The 27,173-nt window shown below is 44.7% G+C and overlaps 1 protein-coding gene across 2 annotated transcripts; it reads right to left on the reverse strand.

Annotated features, from left to right (window-relative positions):
- Window positions 1–692: 692 nt before the first annotated feature.
- On the reverse strand, window positions 693–26,723 carry POLD3 (DNA polymerase delta 3, accessory subunit). Of its 2 annotated transcripts, none has more exons than XM_064644093.1 (12): window positions 26,405–26,723; window positions 25,743–25,798; window positions 24,320–24,422; window positions 21,302–21,341; window positions 19,751–19,883; window positions 16,836–17,091; window positions 15,539–15,611; window positions 12,913–13,075; window positions 11,559–11,671; window positions 6,941–7,038; window positions 6,148–6,229; window positions 693–2,595 (listed from the first exon to the last, which is right to left on the reverse strand). In XM_064644093.1, exons 1-12 carry the CDS (start codon window positions 26,462–26,464, stop codon window positions 2,390–2,392), a joined length of 1,383 nt encoding a protein of 460 aa, XP_064500163.1. In that variant the 5' UTR covers window positions 26,465–26,723; the 3' UTR covers window positions 693–2,389. The 2 variants fall into 2 exon arrangements, with proteins under 2 accessions (XP_064500163.1, XP_064500162.1); XM_064644092.1 differs by having other exon boundaries at window positions 6,941–7,035; window positions 26,405–26,555.
- Between the last annotated feature and the right edge of the window lie 450 nt (window positions 26,724–27,173).

The raw sequence follows: 27,173 nt of genomic DNA on the forward strand, positions 1-27,173 counted from the left end.
ATACACAAATATAAAGACCTCTGCATCTCCAGGAGGAGGTTTTGGACCCTGAGCCCCTCCAATACCACATCCCGAGGTAGGAGATGTGCTCCCTGCTCCAAGAGCCAGAGCCTGACTCCTGGACATTTCACCCCCTGCCAGCCCCCAGGTGACAAATGGATGACATCCACCCACAAAGGAGCCTTCTCCCTCTAACCAGTTCCAATTTCTTGCTCCCAGGCAGTGTCTGGGGACACTTTCAGCCTCGGCTGAGGGGGCATCCAGGGACCTGAGGCCCCCCTGGGGCTGGCAGACCACGGAGTGTGGGAGTGGGGAGTATTAGATCATAATTTTTAGAAGTCTGAAGTTTGCCCAGGTCCTGCTCCTTCAGACATTAAGTCATTTTCCTGAGGAAGTGGCGTGTGACGTTGATCTGGTTATAGAGGGAATATAGGGGTGGAGCAGGGAGCTCCAGGGAGACCACGGCAGAGATGAGGACCAAGAGCACTGGGACACCATGTCCTGTCAACATCTGCCACGGGAATAGGACTCTAGGGGTCCAAATTCAATACAAATCCTGCTACTTTGAGGTTTCAGATGCCCTACAATGCTCAGTTCAAAGCTTCCAGTTTTGATGGAAGAACTCTTTATACACTTCACCAGGGAAACATCTTTGATTTCCATGCAGTCAAATACCATGCTGACCCTTGGAATCCAGGATGTGACAAATCATTTAATGAATACAGACAATAGAAAAAAATACCTGTGTTTAATGGGATTTTTGACTTATTGTTACCTTTGAAAATGCACCCTCTACTCTATCAAGATAAACTAAAACACTACAGCAGGGTGGGTTTTTCTTCTAATAGTTAACTTTTTGTTTTTTCTTTCCCTGGGACACCGCAGGGGCACAAACCCAGCGATGCCACTGGTTTGCAGGGGATCCTCTCAAGCCTCTTGGGGGTACAAACTGCCTTGGGTGACATCACTTCAATCCAGTCAACTGGTCACAACTGGTGTGTGCTGGGATTTCCCCAGTCCCCAACCCAATCTCCAGGTCAGAATGACTGTAAACACACTCAGTTGGCCTTTTGACTGGCCACAGGTCAGGACATTTTCAGCTGGGTGGCATTTGTTTCATTGTCACAGTCTCTAGATTATATCTCTCTGCCAACCACAAACCCTTTATAAACCAGCGTGTACATCCATATCCATACATATATCAGGCTCACACCACTCAACCAACCACTGGTTGGACATTGGTTTGGGAGCACTCACTGGCCCAAGCTTCAGAAATGCTCAGCACCAATCCCTCGGGAAAATCTGGTTTTTTACATCTGTCTATCAACTGAAGCACCAGAAAAGCAGGAGGTACCCAAAACAACAGCTCCTTTCTGATTTACAGGCCCATGGTGATTTACTCCTCTCCATTAACCAGGTTCCTCAGGACCATGTGCTGTGACACACTGCCTTCAGCAGGCAGATGATGAGGTGTCCCAGAAAACTCTTCTCTTGTCTGGGTTATGCCTGTAAAAACCACTTCAGGCAACCCAAAACCTACCAACCCCAAAATGCAGCAGGTGCCTGCCTGGTGTTACCAGCAGTGCCCTCTAATCACTCTCCCCTCTCACTCATCAGCCTTCAAGGTTAAAGATCCAGTTGCTTTCCCAACAACAGCAAAGCCTTCCTCCAATTCCTCTGCAGCCAATTGGGTGGGAAGTCTCAAAGCTGTTTTTGTCAAGCCAGAGCACCAACAGTGTCCTGGTCTATAATTAGGCATCTGAGCAGCTTACAGGGGATACATTCAAGGAAGAAAAGAGTAAGAGGGTTTTATACGCACTTTTTTGTCCAAAAAAAAGGTTATGAAAGGCAGGGCAAAAACTATTTACCAGTCTTAGGGGAGAAATTAAATTCATTTCATTCAGTTAAAGCTGAAGCAGATGTTCAATATTTGTGCCTGTGTCTGAAGACCTGCTACGTTACGGCTTTTACCCAACGTGAACGTTCAGAACAATTTGGAGAGCTGAGGGTGTAAAAAGAGAGGAGAAAAATGCCACAGCTCATCTCCTAACTTAGCAACAAACAGGTGAAAGGCTAGATAAAAAAATATAATTTCATGTGAACAGATTAACAGTCTTCCAAGAGTTCCTCTAGATGTTGCTTCTGGCTGGCAGTTCCCACACCGCTTAGTGAAGATGATTGAAGTTATTGCAGTAACAAATAAAAAAACTTTTCTCTAATACAAAATCTAGTCCAGAGGGCTTCCTTACACAGTAAGCAGGATCCCTTATGTAACCCAGGGTTGCACATTGTCCTCCTCCCCCAGCAGCAGCAGCTGCTTGCAGAGAGACGCACAAAACCAGGGAGCTACACTCCCAAGCTGCCAAGAGGACCAGGAGAAAGATCCAGTTCATTTCTTGTGGAAAAAGCCCATGATGGAGACCTGTTTGTTGGCTCTGTTGGCAGGAGCTGCTCCTTTCTTCAGGGTCTTCCTTTCTTCCTTTGGTTCTTTCTTCATGGGCAGCACAGGCTGTTTGTGTGCAGCTGGCGGCTTGGGCTTGGAGAACTCCTCTTCACTGTCTGTGCAGGATTCACTCTCATATACCTTCTCAGTCACTGGTGGGAGGAAGAGAAGAGCAGATGATGATGATGATGGTTAAGGCTGTGTATCAAGGAGTAGAGACCTCCCCACCACAGCCTTCCCATGGCATTTCTGGAAAGGAACATTTTGGGTTCAAGGAGCACGTGTCAGACACAGGAATTAAGTCCATTGCTCAAGGTTAAGGAGTAGGAAATGGCCTCAGGTTGTGCCAGAGGAGGTTTAGATTGGATATTAGGGACATGGAAAAGGTTTTCCAGCCCTGGCACAGGCTGCTCAGGACAGTGGTGGAGTCCCCATCCCTGGAGGGATTTAACAGCCATGTGAATGTGGCACTTGGGGACATGGGTTAGCGGTGGCCTTGGCTGTGCTGGGGAAACGGACTCAGTGATCTTAGAGGGCTTTTCCAACCCTCAGTGATCCTGTGATTTGAATTCATCTTGCAGAGGCTGACAAACAGCCATCAGAAAGTGATGAATCTGAACGAATCACTTTAGCAGTAGATGATGGAATATCTATTTTATGGTTAAAAACCACCATTCTGACTTGGTCTGATTTTCCACAGGGGCCAAAACAATGAGATTGTCCAGAAATCCAGACAAGACAACCTAGACACAGCCCCAGCTTCCCCTCACCAGCACATCAGACAGTCAGGGAAGACCAAGCAGTTTTCACTCAACTCACGAGAGACGGAGCAAAAAACCTTTGGGGCAGCTTCTTTCCACAGGGGTGGCCAAACGCGGCAGATATAAAAAAATCCTTTTGGAAGAAATAAAACCAAAGCCGTGGCTGAAATCAGGGATATGCCTGAAGGGGATTGCCAGCTCACTGCTGTCAGCGTTCGGTGATGGAAAGCCCAGGGATATAAAACCAGGCTCACGGAAATTAAACTGGAGGCAGCTCCCCTGATGAAAGCCACCGTCAGATACTGGTAAGTGTTGTTATATCAGCTTTCCCAGCAGTGTTCTGGGATTCTTCTACTAAAGCTATTTTTCTTTAGCAACTGTATTCTTTTAAATAAATGTCTTAACTTCCCTTCTTCTGGGAAATGGGCTTTCACTTGTATTAATGCATCAAATTTAAGAATGTTTTCTACGTAACCAGAGATCGGGAAGAGGAATGCTATGAAATCCTGCTCGGCAGCACTGAGAGAACCTCAAACAGGGACTGGAAACCAAGCAACCTCCCTTCAGAGGGAACAGGTTTTTCAGGGAGCAGCTTTCACAAACCACTGGCCACTGGGTGAGATTTAAAAACTTATTGTGTTGTCCACCACAGTGAGGAATCACTGGGAAACTCCCAAAGTGTGTATTTAATCCCCTCCAACTGCAAGATAACAGTTTAGATCAACTTTCTTTGACTGCAATCTCAGCTGAACTTAAAAGGTCTGTATTTGCAGCACACAAATATAGTAATTGATGCCCCACTCCCAGCCAGACTCCCCAAAAATCACAGTATGATTTTTGAGTAATGAGCTCTAAGATGCTGTCAAACAAGTATCTCTCCAATGCACATGTCTATATTCCAATACTCAAGCCCATATGCGTCCTTTCAAGCTCCAGAAAGTGCAAGGTAGAAGTGCTCTAGTTTAAACCTTGGTAATTCCCCTTTATTATAGACTAAGAGCAGAAACTCAGTCCATGAAATCCCTGTTGATACATGGGAACATGTCTTGTGCTTAACTCCACACACACTTTAATTGCACAATTTCCCTCAGGGCTAATCCCTAAATTAGTTTTGCTTTTTGACACCAATTCCTTGCTATTGCAGCTATTGTGAAAACCATCACTCAAAATTGTGGGGAAATATAAAGTACAGCTTCATTCTAATGTTAGGATTTAAAGTCTCTTAAAACCTAGTCCTGGTTTAAAATAAAAAAAAAAAAGCCCCTATATTTCAAAGAATAACAACAATCTACATTACTCCGGGAAGTGTGCGAGTTATTTAGCCTTTGAATTATTAGGCTTGTGCATGGAAAGGGTGGGGGAGGGAAGGGAGGGGAGAAACTGGGCAATAACCAGAGAGCAAGTTCTGCACTACAGGCTTGGAGGGTTTTTAGTAGGGAAAGCAGCATCTCCTCCCTAGTTCCTCAGTATCCCGGCATCCCTGTCTATCCCAGAGGATCTGTCTCCCAGGGGCACAAGACGGGCTTGCATTTCCCTTTTCATCAAATGGTAGTGGATGTGAACTATAAAACCTAAACTCTAGATTTCCCAAGGGACTATGAAACCCCGTGGGGGTGAAGGGCAAAGAAAGAAAGGCAATATTTCAGGAGTGCTCCATCGGGAAAGGCTGAAGAGAGGGAGAAGAGCACTATTTGCTGGAAGCTGAACCCGGAACAGTCATTCCTCTGCTCTGGACGCAGAGCTTGTTCAGCTCAGTTCCCCAGCTAATGCTATTTTGTTCCATTTTCCTTCCAAGTGTTTTAATGGTTCTATCTGGGATGAGAAACCAAAACACTCCCTCATGTCAGGAGCCAAAACTGTCAGTAACTTTGTGCAAGTCCAATTCTTGGACAGAAATCCAGACCTTGGGATTTCAGTCCCTAGTGCAGCCAGTTGCTGAGTGCTAGAGCTTTACATTTCTTTAAAGGAGACACACACCAAGTTAATAGGAAACATAAGATCCAGCTCTGCAGACAGGTGCAAACAGACACAGGTTGATTCGGGGCCAGGCAGCTCCGGAGCCGGGCCAGGAATGCCCGTGTCTGTCCATGCTCAGGCACCACAACAGACCTGGACAACAGCACCACATCATGTCCCAGAACTGGCTGAGCTCCCTTGACATCCCCTCTGATCATCAAGGCTGGAGAATGTTAAGCATCCTACACAACTGCATTGACAACAGCATTATGAAACATACATTCCACACTCTTAAATGTATAAAACCTTTAAAAAAAACAAACAGCAAGACCCAAACTAACGTTATTCTGAACTTTTGCAGCTCTACTTCAATGTCAGAACACAGAGGAAAAAAGTACAGCGACTTTCTCCAGGTCACAGGAGGAAGTAGTGTCCAGGCAGGCTGGAATTCAAAGCCTGTGGCTCCCTGGACTTCTGTAGGGACTCTCTTCCCTCTCTTTCCTCCACCTTCATCAGAAACATAAAGCCTCTAAAGTATTTAACCCCCAATTTATTCCTTGTTTATCTGGGATACTGGAAGTTTCTTTAATATATAATCAAGTTCTGTTGCACAGCTCTGGATTTATCCCCAAAGGAAAAAAACCCCAACAATCCCAAACTTACCTCAGCCAGAATTTATCCCAAACCCTAAACCTCTTTCTGCACCACCTTGAAAAACTTGCAGCTTTGGAGAGCAGAGTACATGAAGGTGGTGCTCATGCTGGCAAGAGGAAAGGGAAAAAAACTGAAAGAAAATCTATGGATAATCAAAAAGGGGTAAGGATTCAGTTCCAGCTCCCTGACTCCCTACCCAGGCCTTCACCAGAAGGGCAGTTCCCTCAGTCTGGGAGCACAAGTTCCATGTGGAATAACAAAGTGACTTCATGAACCTGTAAAAGTCATCAATAAAGTGAGCTCCACTGAGGGGTAGGGCACAGCCAGCCTTACCCATGCAGCCTTCTTCTTCATCAATAAACATCTTGGATTTCAGCACACGCTTCCGCTTCCTCTTCCTCCCTCCAGCTGACACCTGAAGGGCATGGCAGCATTGTGAGAAACCAAGAGTTAAGGCCCCATCACGTACATAGGTCATAAAAGTGTCAGCTCCAGGTGAGAAATTGGTTTCTCTAATGAAGATGAGCATGATTTGATAACTAATTTTGCCCTTTCCCAGGATATCTTAGTCAAAATACAACCTCAATGAGACAGCAAGCTCTCCTGGTGCCAGCACAGGGAGAACATTCCTCCTCTGAGACACGAGACGTTTAGAAATGTGTTTGGTTATGTGAGAAGGGATGTCCCATCACACCTCCAAAGAACGAGGAAAGGACAAGGTGTCCAGGACAAACTGCTGAGATTTCATAGAATCCTGGAATGATTTGGGTTGGAAGGGACCTTAAGCATCATCCAGTTCCACCCCCTGCCATGGACAGGGACACCTTCCACTAGAACACGATGCTCCAAGCCCCATCCAACCTGGTCTTGGACACTTCCAGAGATGGAGCAGCCACAGCTTCTCTGGGCAATCTGTGTGAGGGCCTCACCACCCTCACAGGGAAAAATTTTTCCATCTATCTAACTCAAATTTCCCCTCTTTCAGTAAAGCTACACCTATTTTCTCAACTCAGAGTTTAACTTCTTGCCAATCTCCCTCATGTAGCAGCTCCCTTACGATAAAAGGTTGAATACCAAGACTGTCTGGTTTAATTTCTGTAAGTTAATCACTCTAATTTGCTCTTACCTCCATGGTTGCAGGCTCCAGTTCAGTTTTCAGAGCAGGTACAGGTGGTGGAGATGGAGCTTTCTCTTCCTCAGGTGTGGGAGGTGGTGGGACATCTGCTAAGAAGAACACCTTGATAGCACACGGGTCTAATGGCCCCCTTCGGCTCCTCTTTTGTCTCAAACAATTCCATTTAACTCATTCAACCTGTGTTTAGACCAAGGTTTATAATTTCTCACTCGGATTTGTTGAATTCAAATCAGGACACATCACTGGAAGCAGTCAGAGAAGGCTTACCCTGTGCTAAGGTGCGACATGCTGCAGTTCCCAAAGAAAGGAGGGTGGGATAGGATGGGAGAAGTGCATTTGGGATTTTTGCCAAGGCAAAACAATCAGTTCCACCAAATGAAGCTTTAAAAACAGGCACAGAAACTGGCTTGTTTAAGCCATACATTTCACTTGCACATTAAAATAGCAACTGTAATTGTTTAGAAGTCAAGAGAGTCAGGGGGTGGTAAAACAGTTGTTGCTTCACTGGTGGTGCTACACATCCTAAATGATCCAAGAATTAAGAGAATTAACATCCTAAAAGATTGTTAAGGGACATCTCGAGCTTTTATCTGAAAAAAAAAAAAAGACCCAAAATCACAAAACCCCAAAACAGTACAAAAAACAAAGCCCATTCTCTCTTTGTGCCACCTCCTTGCTCTCCTCTGGGCACAAGGACAGGGACACTGAAATCCACTCAATGCCAAGACTAACTGAATCATTCAAGGACACCTTCACAAGTTTGTATGGAGCAAAAGGCAAATGAGCAAGGCAGGGTAACCCTTCCATGAGGCTTGAAGAGCTCCAAGAGATCCAAGTGAGAAACAGTGTCACGTAAGCTCCCAATATGTGGCAGAGCTGGGAATGTGGGGGAAGAAACTCCTCATCTGACCTATTGCTTCATCCCAACAAGGATGTGGCTGGCTGGGAGGACAGAGCCTGCTTGGCTCCTGCTCCCAGCCCTGCTGGCTGTGGCACCGCCTCCATCCCGCTGGCCTGACACGGATTCGGGATCCGTAGCTGTCCCAGAAGATTAGGTCAGTGTGAAGAGTTATGGCCCTGCCAGGCACGTGGCCAACTGACCTTCAAGGGTTAAGAAGGGCTCAAGTGAAACAGTGGTTGGCTGCCAAGGCTGAATAACAAATTACATTCTTCAAACAAGGACTCAGCCTCCCAACTACTTCAGTAAGCGAGGCACGGAAACGCAAATGGAGTGGGATAACATGACTCGGGGTTTCACCTTACTCCAGAGGGCTGGGGCTGGCAAAGATAAAGCCAAACAACAGCTCTGCTCTGAGGTGTAAGTGCTGGGGCGGCCAAGGAGCTGCGGGGAGCTCAAAACTCTCAATATTTTATTTATCACAGTCTCACGGCAACTGCTGAGCACCAAACCTGCTTCATGCACTGCCCAGCCTGGCCATGTCCATTTGAAATGCATTTTTAAGGGAGGACAGGCTAAGAAGGGCTGAAAACCAGCCTCCAGCAGAGGCTGCTAAAGGTATTTTCAGTGTGCCCGCTCCACTATGGGGAGAAATTTCCACCTGGGGGAAATTTGGGTTTCTCTGGGTTTTTTTCCAGCCTTCTTGAAAAAAGTTCCCCCAGCTTTTGGCCAGCAGAAGGTACCTTCTCCCCACGTCAGTGTTTAGGACTATTATCAAGCTCTTTATTACTTTATTATCCTCCTCTAGCCAACACAGCCCTCTGACATGTGATAACTCCTGAGTCAACCTCTCGCTGCTGCCCACAGTTTACTCAACAGGAACAGCTGCATGAAATGGATACAAGTTGGGCAACTGGATGTACCAAAGATGTAAATCCTGGCTTTGTTTGGTTTGCTCTGACCCTGCCTGGAAAAACTGTGAGAAGCTTTAGTGCTTCTGCTGTGGCTCTAAAACCCACAGAGTTTGCAGGTTACAGTGCCACTGAAATCACCCTCCAAAGTGGCTGTAAAACACTTGTCAACACTGCGAAAGCTGCCTGTGTTCATACGGCTGAAGCTGCCAAAACCTCCTGTCCTCTGTGGGCACATTTGTGGAGTTTATTCTGGCACTGGAAGCAAAACAACCTACACTGACTAAGGAACCCTCGTACCAATATAACTTTTTAATGAAAAATCATTTAAATGGAGAGGATTGTGCCTTATGCCCTCTGTACTTGCTACAATGTGCTGACGCTGGTGTAAGAAGAGCTTATTTTGGGCTCCTTTCAGTACACCAAGAGCAGATTAATACAGACCAACGCAGAAGACTTGCCCTGACATAAAAGTGCCCATACAGTGCTTTGCATCAGCTGTATGGGCTGAGCCTCAAACCCACAAAACCTTCCTAAGTCTGCCTGAAAACAGGGGCCGTGGTTTTCATAGAATCAATCATAGAATGACAGACTGGTTTGGGTTGGAAGGGACCATAAAGCTCATCTCATCCCACCCCCTGCCATGGACAGGGACACCTTCCACTAGACCATGTTGCTCCAAGCCCCATCCAACCTGGCCTTGGACACTTCCAGGGATGGGGCAGCCACAGCTTCTCTGGGCAATCTGTGTGAGGGCCTCACCACCCTCACAGGGAAGAATTTCTTCCCAATATTCCATCTAACCCTGCCCTCTGGCAGTTTGAAGCCATCCCCCTTGTCCTGTCACTCAAGGACCCTTTAAAGTCTCTCTCCATCTTTCTTGCAGGCCCCTTTCAGGTCCTGGAAGGCTGCAATTATGTATATGTATATTGTTATTTTTTAAATGATTTGTTTCATCCAACTTACATTCTTCTATTTGAATACTGAATGTAATATTACCAGTTTGGATTCATTATGAATATTCCAAAGAATTCCAATCTACCTTCTTTCATCCAGTTGGATTTAGAAGGGCAAGCAGCAGGACCAAAGGGCTGAGCTCTCCCAGTTCTCACTTTCCCTTTCGAAAGGGGCAATCTGAGGGATATCCAAATTTGTATACATGTGTTGTAATTTGCATACATTTACAATTCTAATGCACAACACAAAGAAATAAAGAGGAGGAGCAACAGCAGTGACAAAAAAAACTTCTCCAGTGCCTGACCAGCCTCTGGGAGAAGAACCTTTTCCTGATATTCAACCTAACCCTCTCCTGACAGAGCTCTAGCCATTCCCTCAGGTCCTGTCACTGGTCACAGAGAGAATAAACAAAAATCATGGAATAAATGAGACCCCACATACAAAAGCATTAACTGTTCAGCACATGTTATGGTCCCACAGGTATTCTACAGGAGACCAGAGAGCTCTAATATTCCAGAATCCTCCCTGCTCCCACTCACACTCTCTCACTGAGAGATTCCAGCCCAGCATGGACAGGCTGATTTCAGTGTTCCTTCTTCAGAGCTAAACAACGCAGTAGGTGAGTGATGAGGAAGGAATGGTAAACCTTTAAAGAAATAAATACCAGAGTGTGGACATGTATGCATTTTTTTTACAGCCAAACAAGAAGCTCCACACAGGAATTTGATGAAATTAAGGCTGATCATGAAGAATAACTTCCTGAGAGATTTATCATCCTGTGGAATAGTCTAAGGAGAGGTGATGACAAAGTTCACTTGAAATTATGCTGGGTAGAAGAGACAAAAACAGGCCTAAAGGTGGCATGGAGACTGCAGAGATATCCAACAGAAGCCTCCTCTCTCACGTGTATTGCAGATTCTCCTGATTTCCCAGTTGTTTCCAATGTGGCAGCCACACTAAATGAGGAAACAGCACCAGCTCTCCTGTTGGACTCCCCCTCCTCACCAATACAACCCATTTGCTGTTTCACTTTCTTTTACTGGAGCTCTACACCAAACTGGTGGTTTCAATTATTCGCCCATAATGATCCCCAAATTCTTTCCCTGATCAGCTCACTGGATGCCAGTTCCATCTCGCACATACTCCAGAGCTCAATCCCCACTTATTTTCCAGTTATCTGCATTGAACGGCATTTGACGCCTCAATTATCCACATTCTTTGGAATCCAGCCCTGCTGTTCCTTACTGTAAGCCCAAATCTTGAGATGTTCTGGGCACCCAACTCCTGTCAAAGCCAACAGCTACTGAGGAGACGCCAAGTCGCATCAGATACAGCTCAACTGCTTTGCCTCCACTTTCCCTATTATCTGGTTTTTGGGTTTTTTTTTTTGGAAGTCTTGCTTCCAACACTGTCTTCCAAACCATTTCTATAAACAGACAGAATAAAGATACTAAAAGTGACCCTGGGAGGAGGGGAAGGTCACTTTGTGAGTGTTTACTCACCAAATAAACTGGTTATGACCAGTCCTGTGATTTTGGAAGGTGTCATATCTTTCACAAGAGATCTGGGAACCTCTTTCTCACACGTCCATGTGACTGATAGCACACTTGGGGAGGAGACAGCCAGGTCTGAGCTAAGCTAAAACAAAGATTGAGGCATCTCAACTCTGTGGCCAAGTGCTTGCACAGCACAAAGATAAACAGAGAGCTCAACCTAAAGCCATTTCCACGGTCTTTAGTCCTCTAAACTATTCCCTCAGTCATTGACCAGCAGTCTTGGATAGTCATGTTGTGAAAATCAGGCCCCTGACCTACATGACTGGTTTGTTTACAGATCTTTTTACCTTCCTCATCACTGCTGTCAGACTGAAGTTGTTTGATTCGCTTCCTCTTTCTCTTTGCGTTCTCGGGATCTCTTTCCTCCTCGTTATCTGACCTGTCCACATGCTTCGTTTTACTGCCACAAAAAAGGGAAAAAAAGGGAAGGAACACCTGTTATCTCTTATGTGTGCATAAAAGCATCATGTGTGTTTGGATAAGCACGTTCCTTATGGAAGGAACTCAAATACCTCTGTACCTCCTAAAAACATGAGGTGAACTATACACTCCCCTATGCAATCAGGAATAGGTGCACCAGCATTTCCAAGCCTCTCATCCTAGCCCATATCCAGCTCTCCAAAACAAGGAAGGTTTATTTAGCCCCTCTGCAGTTCAGCCCAGTACCTCACCTCGCTTGGCCACGGCAACAGCCTATTTCTGATCTTGTCTCTTTAGCTCAGGCTCCCGATGTCCCCAAAAGCATCACTCAGAAGCTCTTTTGACAGACTGCTTGCCACTGACTGACTATGAGGTAGTGTCTCAGAATCCTGGAGCCATTTTTAAAGACTACTGGAAAAATAAAATAGCTTCTTTCTTTTTAATGTTGGCGAGACACGTCAGACCAACAAGCCTGGAGGCTACAGGCCCACGTATCCTCAAAGAGCTGGGACAGCCCCAGTGGCTTTCCCAAATCCATGCTGCCAACACCTCCAGGCCCTTGGCTTTTTGCACAAGACTATCAATAAGACAAGCAGTTAGTGCTCAGTATGATGGTGGGCTGGGTGGTGTGCTTACCTATTTATTAAGAAATGGATTGAGACCACCAATTAATTACTCATAGGCCACCAGAGAGCCATCAGACTTAGTGATGCCTTGTCTCTGTCAGTTTGGGTTGGATTACACACAAAAGGCTGAACTTCAAATTTACCTGAAGCCTCAGCCCAAAGTAAACCAGGGGCACTGAAAGCAGCAGTGCATTAGCTATGGGAACCAACAAGCAGAACTTTGTGTGCTGGAAGCTGTGTACATATAAGCTTGGGAATATACCACCTTCCCTGCAGGACAGGTGCTCCTGCCAGTCCTCAGGTCTATCCTAAGTCTGCTCACAGTGTGAGATTGTCTCATGGAAAGCCACCCCCTTCCACTGAAGACAACCTGGACTGTGTCTCTTCCCATATGTAATTGCCCTGAGGCACCTACAGCACTAAAGGAAAAGAAACACCAGGAAGGAGTTCTCGGAGAGATAATTTTAGCTCAGGTTTAATGCAATTTAGTAGCTGGAAACAGGAGGTGAGCCAACATCGTACGACCAGACAGCTCCACACAGACCACCACCAACCAGGTTCCCAAGTGACAGGGACCCTCAAAGGCACAACCTACCTTTTTCTGTCCTTTTGTTGAATTCTAGCAGACTCTGTTCTCTTCCCAGGTTTCTCTACTACAGGATTAGGGGGTGACTCTGGTTCTGCTACAGCAACTGAAGGCTTGACTACTTCTTTCTCCTCCTTTGGCTGCTCAGGCACAGGGTTGACTTTGAGTTTATCTGTGAATAAACCATTCAAAAAGAACAAACACTGAGCATTCAGTATGAATGAAACTTAGAGAGGAGTTGGCTGCCTCTGTGCATCAAGAATACAGAAAACACTCCAGATGATGTATTTAGGGATCTAGATTGCATTGGGGATTTAGCAATCCCTAATTTAGATTAGGGATCTAGATTGGCCAAGCTGTGTCATACATGGAAACAAAAGGGCATGATTAAATTTCCACCTGATTTCCCAAGGTTCTGCTGTTCCTGATGCTAAGCCACTGGTACTGCAGCAGTGAAAACTCTGTGGAAGAGGGTTGGGAAGCAGTGGCAGAAGCCCTTATAGTCCCCAGGTGCCAAGGCACTGCAGAAGGATTGGGAGCCCCTCTTCTAGACACTCCTTTGACACAACACTACATCTGTTTTCAGACTCAGTTTATCCCTTCTGAATTTGACTTATAGTTAAGCACAAACATGGCCAGAAACAGGAGAATTAGGACTGATGAAGAGAACAAGAGGTGTGTGCAGTCTCCTTGCATAACATTACAACCCATGATTAGTATTTTCAGTAGTACAGCAGCTTGTTGTCCCACCCCAATACCAACATGATCAACAATCTCAGAACGGTGTGGGTTGGAAGGGACCTTAAAGATCCTCTTGGCAGAGAGGTTGGAATCAGCCTCTTTTGCCTATGCAGCATCACATATAAGGACAATTCTGCTTCAAAAGGCTTCACTTAGTACCAGAGAAGAGATAGCAGATGGGAGCAAACAACAAAATAATATATTTATCAATATAACCACCTAAATACAGTCTGTGAGCTTCATCCAGCAGCTTCCCACACCTCCACAAGAGAGGAGCAGGTGAGATAGAAACCTGTGTTACCCCAAGCATGAAATGCCCAAGAAAAGAGAAAATATTGAGCAGTGAGATCAACTGGATCATCAGCAGGGTCAGAGGCTGCCGGGAGGGTGATGATTCCATGCCAAAGCCTTTCTGGCAGTGCTTGGAAAACACTTGCTGCTTCCTGGAGCAAGGGCAAACATCTCCTACACCAGCACTTGAATGACAGCTCTTGTCTATGATCAACAGCAGAAAGCCCAAGGACCCTATCACTGGTAATTCAGGACTTTCTGGCAATGGTGGAATCTTTGAAGCCAGGAGAGACGTACATGTAGGGAATAAATCTTCCTCCTGGAATCCCCCTCTCTCTTCTATGCACATAATCATTTCCAGTTCTGCTCGGTTTGCTCCTTCCCTGTTCCCACCTCAATCTTTCCTTGATGTGCTCCAGGACAGGACTCAGCAGAGAAGTGAAACCCTTTGGAAATTGTGGAAATGCATGCAACAAGAATTCTCCATCCTCAGTGGGTTACTTTTACCATGCCATTCCAACTGATTGGGTTTTCAACACATGAACTTTGGTCTAGGGCTCTTCTCAGACCTTCAGAATTTACTCTGGTTAATTGTGGTGACTGTCCTCAGGCTGAGCATCCTCAACTCCCTCAGGCTCACCAAAACAGGGACCCAAAGATTCCCAACAGGGCTGTGCCTTGTGTGCTCAGTGTTGGAACTGTCACCTACAAACTCTGTCAGATGCCTTTGAGAAAGTGAACTTTGTTGTTTACTCTCTTCCAAAATTCTTCTTTGAAGCCTCCTGTACTCACTGTTGTAAGGGAATCTTTGAAGGAGGTCCTACAGTCCTTTTCCAACATCTATTTAAAAGCTTCAGCATATTTTCTTTAGAATTGGATAATTCAGAAGGGATCTCCAGAGGCCACCTAGTCCAAAGCTCAGCTCAAAGGGGAAGTCCACCCTTCATTTTTACTCTCCAGTTGTTAGTCCTTTAGTTTTTTGGAAAAAAATTAAAAAACTAACTGTGGACTCCTCAGCACTGTGTGATGAAAAGCAAGCACTATTAACATGCCCTGCAAAACAGGTTTTGGCAAATATCTCCCCAATAGCTGATCTTCCAGCCAGGAGTACTCACTTTAAATCAGATTTCTTCTGCACTAAAAAATCCTTCCTGGGTTAGTCTGCACAAATATGTCATTTTAATTGATCTCCCTCCAGCAAGCTTTTTGTCTGAAAAACTCTACTGAAAAGTCTTAATTTTTGCCTTAAGGGTTGCATGCCAAAACATTAACCCCTTTAAGGCCAGAAGAGCAAAACAGTATGGAAGAGTATTGGGATAGAGGGAATATAAAAAAAATCCAATGAGTCTGGCAGTGTGGGGATTGGAAGGAAGAGTTCTGCTCTTTTCTGTATGTCTCCCATTACAGCTCTTTAACAAAACACTTGATTCCACTGAATATTTTTTAATTGCTACCCAGATTAAATAATATATATACATATTAAAAAAAAAGAGATAAAGAGATTTCCCAGAACCCTCAGGTTTGGGTTTGTTTGTTTTCTTTTATTTTTTTTAACTACACCAGGCTGTTCCCTGACCACCTCTGAAAACAGAAAAGCACTTACTCATAGCAGCTTTCCCAAAGAAGTTGTTGATGATGTTGTTTTTTGTTGGTGGTTTGCTGCTAGCTGTGGAGACCTAGGAGCAAACAGAGGAGTAACCACAGGAATTGTTCACAGCCCTCAAATGCACAGAACTGCTTCTGGACAAGCAAAATAAATAGGTATGATTTGTTCACCACTGCCTTTAGCATTTAGGAGAATTTGAAGATACTTACTAGATACTACAGGCATCAAAGGGGTGAGAGTAAGTTACTAAGGACTCCTTAGCCAGGCCTTCAAATCTAACTTGGGGCACATTCCCATCTGATGGTGTTGCTGAAATAAGTGCTTGGGACTTGGGTCAGTTCCCAGGAAAGAACTGTTCTTTTTGCAAACTATCAGTGCCTCAATTCACAGCAACAGAGGAAAGAACATGGATTGACCACACCAGGAAGGTTTTATCCAGCTCCTCTGGCACGTAGGCTGTTTGCAGAGGAATATCACTGCTCTCTTCCACCAGTACAGCCACCATCCAAGTAAAAAATCACACACACACACACAGACCCAGGAAGTGTGGCCTCCTAACCCCATTAATTCCCATGCAAATAAAAGGCAACCAAACACTAAAGTTCCCAAAACACGCACATTTCACCAGTTCTAAATTCACTATAAAAATCAGAAAAAGGAACCAAAATGTACTCAGCTGTTATAAAAAACCCAAACCATACACAGGGAACGTTACCATTTAAACACTCATTTTTCTGGCCAAATAGCTTTAAAAACAATTCTACTAATTAAAATTAAAACGTAATCCTATCCTGGAAAAACAGCAGTGGAGAAGATAAACAATTTAGTCTTGCACAGGTCAAGTTCTGAGACTTCCCTCGCAGCCTAAGTTTAAACACCTTGATACTTTTAAGACCTGAGCTTCTCACATTTCACTTATTGCTCAAAACAAATCCTTTTAAGCACAATGGGGAGAGCAAGATCCTCAACTGGTGTATATATTGGGATAGCTGGAGACAACGGAATAATTGTCTCCATAAGGCAGCTATGCTGGTTTATACTCACCGGAGACTCGGCTCAAGGGGGAATGTCAAAATTATTGCAAATACACTTTTGTGGAGAGATCAAGAGTGTGGCACGAGGTATTTTTGCCCAAGATGACTGCACATAGTTAAACACTTTCAGAGGGTCACTGAGCATTCCCAGTGGGATGTGAGTTTAGCAGGAGGAGCAGCACTAGGTGGTTGAGGTTACTGAGGTGGTGTAAAAGCGGTTAATTAAAGCCATTAACCCAGGGGGGTCTGAGGTAACTTACACCTGAGGCCTCTGCTTTGGTCTCCTTATTTGTGTCCTGGGGTTTGGAAGCCGCTTTGGCTGCAAACATTCCCATGATCCCTTTGTGCTGCTGCGAGGGGTGTTTGGCAGCCAGCGGCCCGTGGCCATTGACTGCAGGAGCGCTGGGAGCACCAGTGTCATTTTCCCTCTGGGAACTGCCCTGCAGGGACGTCTGTGCTCTGGGAATGTCGGGCGGCATCCTGGGGACTGCGGCGTCACAGTGGATGGCACTGAACCTGGGTGATGGAGGGAAAATTCAATTAGCCTTTTCAACTCCTGAGTTTTCAGCTCGTTTTTTCCCTGTTTCTCCGGTCCTGCATTTTCCTGTTATGGAAAAAAGAGCAGTTTAATCTGTGTATGGGACAAGAAAGAAAGGCTTGCACAGAACAAGAGACCTCTGATGAAAAGATCAGCTGGACCTGTCAGCAAGAGGCAGAGCATTCCCATGCTAAACAAGTTGTTCAGCTTTCCTGGGGGGAAAAGAGCCTTCTCCATACCCAGGGTGGAGAGAGAGCAGGCTGCATTTTATTCCTAAATGGGTTAGAGTTTGTGGCATCAGTTGTATGGCTGTGTGAGGATCTGAAACATTTACAGCCTTCAGATGCTCTGACAGAGGCCACAAGGGTTGCAACTTCCCAGGTAAGTAAAACACAACTGAAACTGAATGAAGCACAGAAGATATTCCAACTTAACTATATAAAGTCACTTCCATGTAATCCCTGGTAGACAGAGGTGCAACTCAGCTTATAATACTTGATTGTTTGGGGATATGGAGATACAAGAACCAAATGACATGCCTGCAGTTACAGCACAACTCACTGACAGTCAGGAATAGCAGTTCCCAAAAATAACTGAACTGTGCTCCCCACTGTGCAAATCACAGGCGACGCTTTCCAGATTTCCCACAGAAATGCCACAAAAGAGCCCAGGCTCACGCCTCCCAACCCACTGAATTACACAGCAGATTTCTATTTGCATAAGTAACAAACCAGTTCATTTCTGTGCCTCAGCACTGGCCGCTCACGTGCACAGGCCACTTCACTCAGATCAGGGTCTGTAATGTATTAACAAAACAACACCATCTCTACGGCATTCCCAGGCTGCAGCAGCAACCTCTTGACATTCAAACCTTTAAAGGAACGAAAAGAGACATTGAAGGAAAATATTCCTGCTCTCCTTTATACTTTTAACATGGTTAATACGGCTCTCAGGACAGCTTGTGCTCCAAATCTAAACACCATCAATCCTCCAGATTACAAATAATATTGTCACCAACCTTCTAGGTTACAAATAATATTGTCAATAATATTGACTGTGCAGCAGAGCTCAGCTAAACTTCCCATATTCCAAATCAGCTTGCCTTGATGCTGCTATGCGATTATAGCTTATGGGCTTGCCTCAAAATTCACTAGAAAATCACTGAAAATATAAGCAATGCTTGAACTATGCTCTGCCAACAAGGAGCTGCTTCCAGCTGATGATGGCAACAGGCACTAAATTCAGTTACTGATATCAATTAGTACATCTAGTTACCTCCAATAGCCCCACAGCAAAGGAGGTCCTATAGAAACACAGAAGGGAATAAAGATCCTTCTCCTAGAGCTGTGAGATATTTGGACTCACGGGGAGCCTCTGTTTGCTACAAATCTCACATAAAAACCCCTGGATTTTGCAGGTCCTGCAGGAATCTTTTCCCAAGTGCCAACGACAAACCACATAGTTGACAAGGGAGACAGAACATTGTCAGGCTGAATTTAGTTCAGCTAGGTCACAAATGAAGAAGTTGAATTTTTCTTAAGTTTGCTTAGGAAATTCTACTCCAAAGCCAGACAGGGCTTTACACCCAGGCTTTGGAGAGCTGTTTCAGAATCTAAATTATCTAAACCTTCTGGATGTACAAATCCCACAGGCAGACTCCTCCAAGGCACAAATATCACCAAACCGGGGTGTCTGAGAATAAACAGAGTGGAACAAGGCAAGTGCAGCCAAATCTATGGCATGTGGCTCCATTGACAGGGGGGTTTCCAGCACCTTCCAGGTCATTGCCTCTCGTGTCAAACAGCTTCTAGGACAATATTTTCTCAGCCACTCTCTTGTCAACACATTGCAGACAGCTATGTTTGTCCTTTCAAATTCTATACTCTTCCTATGACACAGCATTCAGGCATCCCCCTTTTAAACCAGATTGGTCACGGCACTGTACATCCCCATGACTTCAAGCTGAAGCTGTCATGGTGGGGAACAAGATATAAATGAAAAGTCACAGCTGCCAGGCACTGCTCAGGAGGGGAGACAGTGACTCCTGGAGACTGCAGTCCCTCCCAGTTCTTCTCCAGTTCAGCCACGAAGGACACTTGTGCTGCCTGGGCTGTTTTGTGTGCTCCTCCTAAGCATGAGACTCTCAGAGACCACAGAATATTCTGGGCTGGAAGGGACCCACAGGGATCAAAGCCCAACTCCTGGGGAATGAGTTCCTGTAAGATATCTTCGGAGAGGTGGATGAAAACACAGTCTCACAAAAGAGAAAGCAAACTCATGTTTGCTGAGCACATCACTCATGGTTTTCTAAGTCTGTTTCAATTTACAATGTGTGACTGAGAACTGGATTAAAATAGTCATGATTAAGTGTGACCTGGAAATGAGAAAGAAGTTTCTAGCCATCAGAGAAGAAAGGTACTGGAACAGTAACCAGCAAGTGAACCAAGTGTAACCTGGAAATAGCTCAGTTTACAAAACAGTCACATGATGTGCTGTTTGGTGACTGGTCTGGTATGATTGGGAAGATATCTTTTTCTAGCTTTCTAAAAGTCCAGATCTATCTGGTAAGCACTGACTGAAAAGCAACACCAGTTCAGAATCACAGGGTTTAAGACGAAAAAGCAAGATGGGACTCACTTGCTGCAGTTGTGGAGGTTTGTTTTGACAATGTCATAGTCGGTGTTGTAGAGTGGGGAGCTGTCCTTGAGCAAGGCCTTCTGAATGCTGTACACATGCACACTCGCAATTGTGGACAGCTTAGACTTCATTGCTGGGGGGAAAAGAGAGAAAAAAAGTCCTCTATTAGTACATAGGATGGAGTAAGACTGACAGATTTTCTGAATATAAAAAGGTCTAATTGCACCTCCTCCCAACACTCACTAATCAAGAATTCAAGGCAACAGACTCCATAAGCCTGTCACATTTTCCACTCTGCACTCTTGGTTCTTGCACAACTGAATTAAGAGTGATCTCTGTGTCTACCTTCAAAACATCCAGTGTCTGGGATCCAGAATATCTGTGTGAGTACCTAAAGTTAAGGAGGAATGTAGATGGTCACAGCTCTGCTGGAATTGTGCCATTAGTGCAGTGTCACAGTGTCATCCCTAGTAGAGTGCTGGAATAAAAATTTTATTTCTTTTATGCTACTCAGACTGTAACCCCCTTGAGACGAGGGCTGTTTTTCAGGAATTCTTTGTTCACTGCTTATATTGTTCTTTCCACACAGTCCTGGTCTGAGGCTGAGCTTCGAGGCACTGTAAAAATACACACAGTAATCATTTCTTGGGGCTGGTCCTGGACTGTGCAGCTCCTTCAAAAATCCCAGCCTTTTCCAAATACAAGTCATACCTTTGGCCTGCCTTCCAATAAAAAAATCCATGAGCAACCCTTTCCTCCACAGCAAAAGAGGGTGTAACAGAACACAGATAACTCAACAAACATGACAGGTAGTTGCACTGTTTGACAATCTCCTACCCTTCAGCTTTAGCTAGAAATCCACTTCAGACTTCCAGAAGGAAAATAACTCATCTTTCAAACAAGGTGAGATCATTAGCATGGATATTTAGGGTCACAAATGCCACAGTGTATCCTCAAATGACAAAAATGTTATCTGAAAGCAATGAAGGGCCTGAAGTTGTGTTTCAATTGCTATGGGTAAAGTTTCATCAGCAGGACCAGACCCGGAAAGATGGTGAGACAACTGACAGGACATGGAACAGTGCTACAATGCTGGCGATTTTTCAACTTTTACTGTGAAAGTAAATACAAAAGTAAGGTAAATGTCCCATGAGAACATTCTAACAACCATAGGACTTGGGGCAAAGACTGCAATTGCATTGAACCAATAACCAGAATTAGCATTCTTGAGGGCCTGAAGACTCACGATTGTTCCAAGACACTACTTGGGTATTGTTGTCTTTAAGGACAGTCAGAGGAAAAGAATCCCTGACAAAATGTTCAGCATCTAATAAAAAGAAAATTGCAAGACCAAATCATAAGCCTGAAGGTACTCAGCTGTTGGCTCAGATGCTTCAAGTTCTGAGAAAAAGCTGGTACAAAAGGTACACACCTGACCCCAAGAGCCTGGCTGGGCACTGATGTGCAGATGGCAAGTTCTGAGCTTTGCTTGTTCTGCTGTTCTCGCAAAGAAAGAAATTAAAATCCACGTAATTTTCACCATTTTCTTACCTTCCAGTTTATCCTCCCTCACTACTGCAACCTTGTGGCACTGGAAAAAATAAACACATGGCAATCTTAAAATTTCAAAAGATCTGTTGTGTGCAAGACTAATATTTTCAGTTATAAGAAAGTCTAATGATTATTTGTGCGGCTTCATAGCTGCAAAGAACACTGCCTTTAAAAACTCATCAGCCACTAGTTTTTAAAGCTCTGTCATCCCACTTTTCAGTTTTACAGATCACCAGATCCCTTAAGAAAGGCTTTGTACTCCATTCATGACACTGGGAGATGAGACACAGATGAAACCAAACCTAAACAACTGTGCAGCAGAAGAAAAGCAAATTAAGAACAGCTAGAAACCTGCCTCACCAGCCCACATCACACCTATATATTTAGATTGCCAGGACACTTCAATCCAGCAATCGGTAGCCCAGACATGGCACCAGAGAAGCCAAACAACATGAAAAATTAAGCATTAATTTTATTAAATTTATATCTAACCTAACCTAAATATATAACCTAAATTTAATTAAAAAGCCAGGAAGGAATGTTTCTGAAATGGACAGTCTTCAAGGTCTATACCTGCTCCAGGACATTTACCAGACTGTGGTTAATACAGAAAGGATCCAGACTGGGGAAAACCCAACTACCATTAATTGTGTTTAACAGATACCACAAACCTGCTTGAAGTCAGGGAAAAACCTGTTAAACTCAGGCTATCAACATGACACCAACCTGTGCAGCTTTAAATTAATATATCCCATTAGATAGAACTAATGCACTAAAAAATTACCACAGTCTTCTTTTAGGAATGGTGACTCTCAGGGTGCCTTGGCTTTTATTTGTAGACTGGAAAGCAACACCAACAAAACTTTTCTTTTTTGTTCTCCTAAATAATAAATCGCTTCACATGCACAAAATATTGCCTTTAAATGTCCAAATCTGCCTGAAATGGAAGGTTATTATTTATTGTACTACTTCTGTATGATGGAATATATTTATTTAAAGCTGCACAAGTAGTGTCACATTGACAGCCTGAGTTTAACAGGTTTTTCCCTGATTTCTTTCAGAAATAACAAGTCTCTCGGCTTACTAGAGTTGGAAGTCAGGCAGGAAGACCTGCCTGAAGTTTTAGATGACACTCCTGAAAATCTGACAAGAAGCAATGAGAAAAAATAAATCCACTAAGCAGCAATTCCTTTGCTTAATAAGACAAAGCACTTTAAATACAAAATACTGTTAATAAATTTATGTTTCTTTTTTACATCAGTATTAAGAAGTTGCTTTAATTAGTCAGCAAAAGAGTAAGTAAATAAAGATGGGGAGTCTTGGCCCCTCACTGTGGCCAATAAAAACCAGCAAGGAAAGGGTGTGCAGTGTTTAATGGGAATTATTTGTGAAGGAATTGTATCCCTCTCTCCCTTCAGGAATCCTGCAGCTGAATCCACAGCATTCCAGCTACACCTACTGCCAGCAGGCAGTAGTGCAGGGATACCAGCAGGCACAGGGATGCACCTGGAGCTTCCACAGCCCTTTCCTACCCAAAATTGACTCAGACTGAGGAACTTTGAACTCTTGCTGTGGATTATTCCTAATCCTGGCATTGCTTCACCTCTGCCCCCAACACCTTCCTGCACCTGCGGCTCACCTTTCTTAACAGGCACTGACACTGCAGCATTTGAAAATAAGAGATTTAAAAACAAGGAGGGGGGAAGTGACCTTTATATGTTTATGGATCTACTGGAAGATTCCCTGCCCAAGGCACGGGGTTGGAATTAGATCATCTTTAAGGTCCCTCACAACCCAAACCATCCTGTGATCCTATGAACTTGTTTAACAAATACACAAGCTGCTAAGACAGAGTTAAAAACAATTATTTGTTGCTATGTCAGAAGTCACTTGTTTGTTTTAAATACATTTTGGCAAATTTAAATATAATAGTACAGGTTGACAACTCACTAGCCAGTTCTAGTGAGCCAAGAGACTTGTTATTTCCAAAAGAAACCAGGGAAAAACCTGTTAAACTCAGGCTATAAATGTCACATTATGTGTGCAGCTTTAAATAAATATATTCCATCATACAGAATTAATGCAATAAATAATTACCTTCCATTTCAGGCAGATTTGGACATTTAAAGGCAATATTTTGTGCATGTGAACCAGTTTATTATTTAGGAGAAGAAAAAAATGTTTGTTGAGGTTTTTTCCAATCTACAAATAGAAATCCTGAGATTTACTATTCCTAAAAGACAACTGTGGATCATACTGTAGTAGATACTTGTGTATTTAAAAACACTTAGTGGGATGTCAAAGGCATTTTGTGTTTGGCTCTTAAACTCTTCTGTGAGCAAAGGGAAACAGGCACCCAATTTCCTCATCTTCTTTTAAAAACTTCTGGGGTACCTGTCTCAAGTTTTGGATGACATTCCTGAAAAATCTCACAAGGAGCAATATGGAAGAAAATAAATACATTAAGCAGGAATTTCTTTCTTAATAATTTTTAAACCTTCAAATACTGTTAATACATTTATGTTTCTCTTTCTTCTTTACCAGGATTAAAAAGCTGCTTTAATTAACAAGATAACCTCAGCTATTCATTTGTTGTTCTGTTTGTTATTATTCCATTCTAAATGAGTTCCAAGCTCTCTCTACACTTCCACCCCACAGCAGATGCCAGGAAATGGATGAGTTGATCTCAGAAGGGTCCTTCCAGAAGGTTTTATAATCTTTGCTGCCCAATAAGAGTAATGAGAGAGATGACTGGTAACAGGATTTGAGTTAATTAAGAACCCTGGTGCATTATTCAGCACTGTATTCCCAAGCCATGGCCAACTGATTCTTCCTCCACATCATCTGCACACTGGGACAAACATTGTGCCTTATTTTGTACCTGTCCAGGAGACCTGTCTGGAAGTGTCTTACTGGAAAAAGAGCAAGTTCAGCTTTCGACCCAAAGATCACAAAACAAGGTGGAAGAGACACAAGAACAAAGAGCTCACAGACACTTTAGAGAAGTGAAACGCTCACCACGTGTCCATTCTGAAGGAGGTTTCCTGCTACTAAGTAGGTGACATGAAGCTGAGCTCCTGAGTTCTCCTTCCGTTTCCTCTCCACATAATCATACAGCATCCTGCACAAAGAAACCACTGTTAATCACCCAGAAAGGAGAGAGCCTGTAGCCACCACTTCCATGCAGGTTACATAAAAAAAAAAAAGAGTAAAGCCACCCTGACATGGAAACTTTTCACATTTATTAACAAGCACAGTTATTTTACCCAGGATTAAATTAATCTTCCTGAGTCACCTTCCTCCTCGGCCACTTCAGAGAATCTCAGTCCAACAACTACAGGAAGCATTTAGTAGCTGGTTGCAGATGGTCTCATATCCTCTAGGCAGCTTGTCCCAAAATCTCCCCCTCCAGAAAGGCATTTCTGAAACCCCTGACTGAGGCACTGGTGACTTTTTGGTCCGTAATCACATGGCCAGGTGTGTATGTACAATCCCAGTTACATCCATGGATGGGGTGATCAGGAACAGCAGGGAAGAGTGTGATTAGGGAGGATTGAGCTGAGCCTCAAGATATCAGCTCCCACTCACACCACTGCTCTATGATGACTGTCCCATGTACCTGGGCAGAGACACTCCACAGGGACACTGCCTGGGAAAAATACTGGAAGATCATTACCACTACAGAGACAGACTGCAAAGACCACACTGTCACATCCAGCACAATCCCTAGAATAATTCCCTTGTGTCACCAGGCACTTGCCAGCTTCTAGGAGAGACTTGTAAGCACAAAAATGCCACAGGAATTCTTCAGCCCCAGGTTGCCTCTGCTTCACCAGGGCCACCTTCTTCCTAGCAAGGAGTTCTAATTTAGTCTATGACGAGAATTGTTCCTAGCAGGACTCTCCAGTCAGGTCTGATGCCCACTCAGATTTACACACTACCTAAATTGCTCACACACATGCAGAGGAAAGAGACCAAACACTCTCTTCCATTCCATGAGATGCCTGAGTTGATGTTCCAGTGGTTTGGGCAGGACAGAGCACAGCAAATGCTTCTTTAGGTCTGGGCGGTAGCCAGAGAAAAGGAGAGAAAAATATTTGTATTATGGGGCTTGGCACTCTTAGGGAGCCTTCAAATTTTATAATCCACTTTCCCTTGCATTGTGGGAACAGCTCTGGAATCCCTGAGAGCTCATTCTTTGCTTTATAGACCATTCAAGAGGTTACAGTCATTCTAGTTCTCCATCTTCCCACCCTTCCCACATTTACCTACGCCCACAAACCCTGGTAGAGAGCCAGGCTCGTGGAACAACACCACTGACTGTGCCTGAGAAGGATTTTTTTAATATTTCCAGAGAGATCATTTTAATATGCTCACCACATTAATTAAAACAGGAATTAAAAGCAATTAACAAGGCTTCGGGGGATGTAGCAACACCTACTGTTTAGCCTGATTGACATGGACTCCCAGAGTGTAGCTCAGCCATTTATATGTCACCTGTAACAAGAAAAAAAACCACAACAAAACTCTTCAATATGAAAACCTCAACCTCTCAATTGGTTAAATCCCCTGTGTCAGACAAAATGCACCAACTTTGCTGCACCAGTATCTAGGCAAAACGCCATTTAAAAAAATTTTATTTATTTATTTCAAAATAATTTTTGAAATAAATTTTGGAAGGAATGCACCCATACACAAGCCTATCGTTTTTCTGAACTGTCCTAAAAACAGGTTAGGAAGGGGGCAAGAGGAGAAAGAAGGAAATGGGAGAGAGGAGGAAGGAAGGGAAGGAGGAAGAGGGGGAAAGGAGGAGGAAGGAAGGGAAAAGGAGAAGGAAGAAAGGGGAGAGAGAAGGGGGAAAAAGGAAGAAAAAAGTGGGAAGGAGGAGAAAGAAGGGGAAGAGAGGGAAAGGGGGAAGAGGAGGAAGGAAGGAAGAAGAAGGAAAGGGAGAGACGGAAGAGAGGAAGAAGGAGGAGGAAGAGGGGAAGAGAAGTAAAAGGAGGGGAGAGATGGCAAAGCGGGGAGAGGAAGAAGGAAGGGGGAAAGAGAAGGAAAGGGGGACAGAGAAGGAATCCCCTGACTGCCCCCGCCGCCGGAACTCACGACGCGGTTCTGGTCGGTGACAAACTCGTCGATGTTCTCCAGGTACAGCTCGTCCGCCATGGCGGGGCCGGGCCGGGCCTTCCCGCGCACCTCAGCACCGCCCGCCCGCCGCCGCCATGGCAACGGCACCGGGCCGACGGCGGCCGAGAGGGGACAGTCAGCCCCGGGAGAGCGGGCGGGGACAAGAACCGGGGCGGGACCGGGAGCGGGCGGGCACTGAGACCACGCGGGCACAGGGAGCGGGCGGGCACTAGGACCGTGCGCGGCGGGAGGACGGGGCGGGCGGACGGGCCCTAGGACCGCGCGGTCCCTGTGCCCGCCCGCTGCCTGTTCTCTCCTACGGGGACACGGCCCCCACGGGCTTTGTCAACCCTCTCCCCGAGATCACAGAATCCCAGAATAGTCAGGGATGGAAGGAACCTCTGGAGATCACCCGGTGCAACCCCGTTGCCAAGGCAGGGTCACCCAGGTGACACAGGGACGCTTCCAGCTGGGTTGGGAATGTCTCCAGAGAGGGAGACTCCGCAACCTCTCTGGGCAGCTGTGGCACTTGGGGACATGGTTTAGTGGTAGGCTTAACACTATTAGGTCTACGGTCAGACACAATGATCTTTAAGACCTTTTCCAACCTAAATGATTCTATGATTCTACGATTCTCTCCACTGCCCTGGGGAAACATCAGCTCTTGTAAGAGGAACAAGAAACAAGAGACAATTGTACTGCTTTTTACAAGGACCAGGTTTCTTTCCAGGCATATGTGAACACACTC

Source organism: Pseudopipra pipra, chromosome 2, assembly GCF_036250125.1.
Source record: "Pseudopipra pipra isolate bDixPip1 chromosome 2, bDixPip1.hap1, whole genome shotgun sequence".
Classification (NCBI taxonomy): Eukaryota; Metazoa; Chordata; class Aves; order Passeriformes; family Pipridae; genus Pseudopipra; species Pseudopipra pipra.

Excerpts from the sequence above, each read along its gene's own strand:
- POLD3 (XM_064644093.1), bottom strand. The coding sequence starts at position 26,464 with ATGGCGGACGAGCTGTACCTGGAGAACATCGACGAGTTTGTCACCGAC. Across the intron at positions 19,884-21,301 it reads GAGGGAGGATAAACTGGAAG|CAATGAAGTCTAAGCTGTCC; the intron begins GTAAGAAAATGG and ends TTTTCCCCCCAG. Across the intron at positions 11,672-12,912 it reads CAACAAAAGGACAGAAAAAG|TAAAACGAAGCATGTGGACA; the intron begins GTAGGTTGTGCC and ends TTTTTGTGGCAG.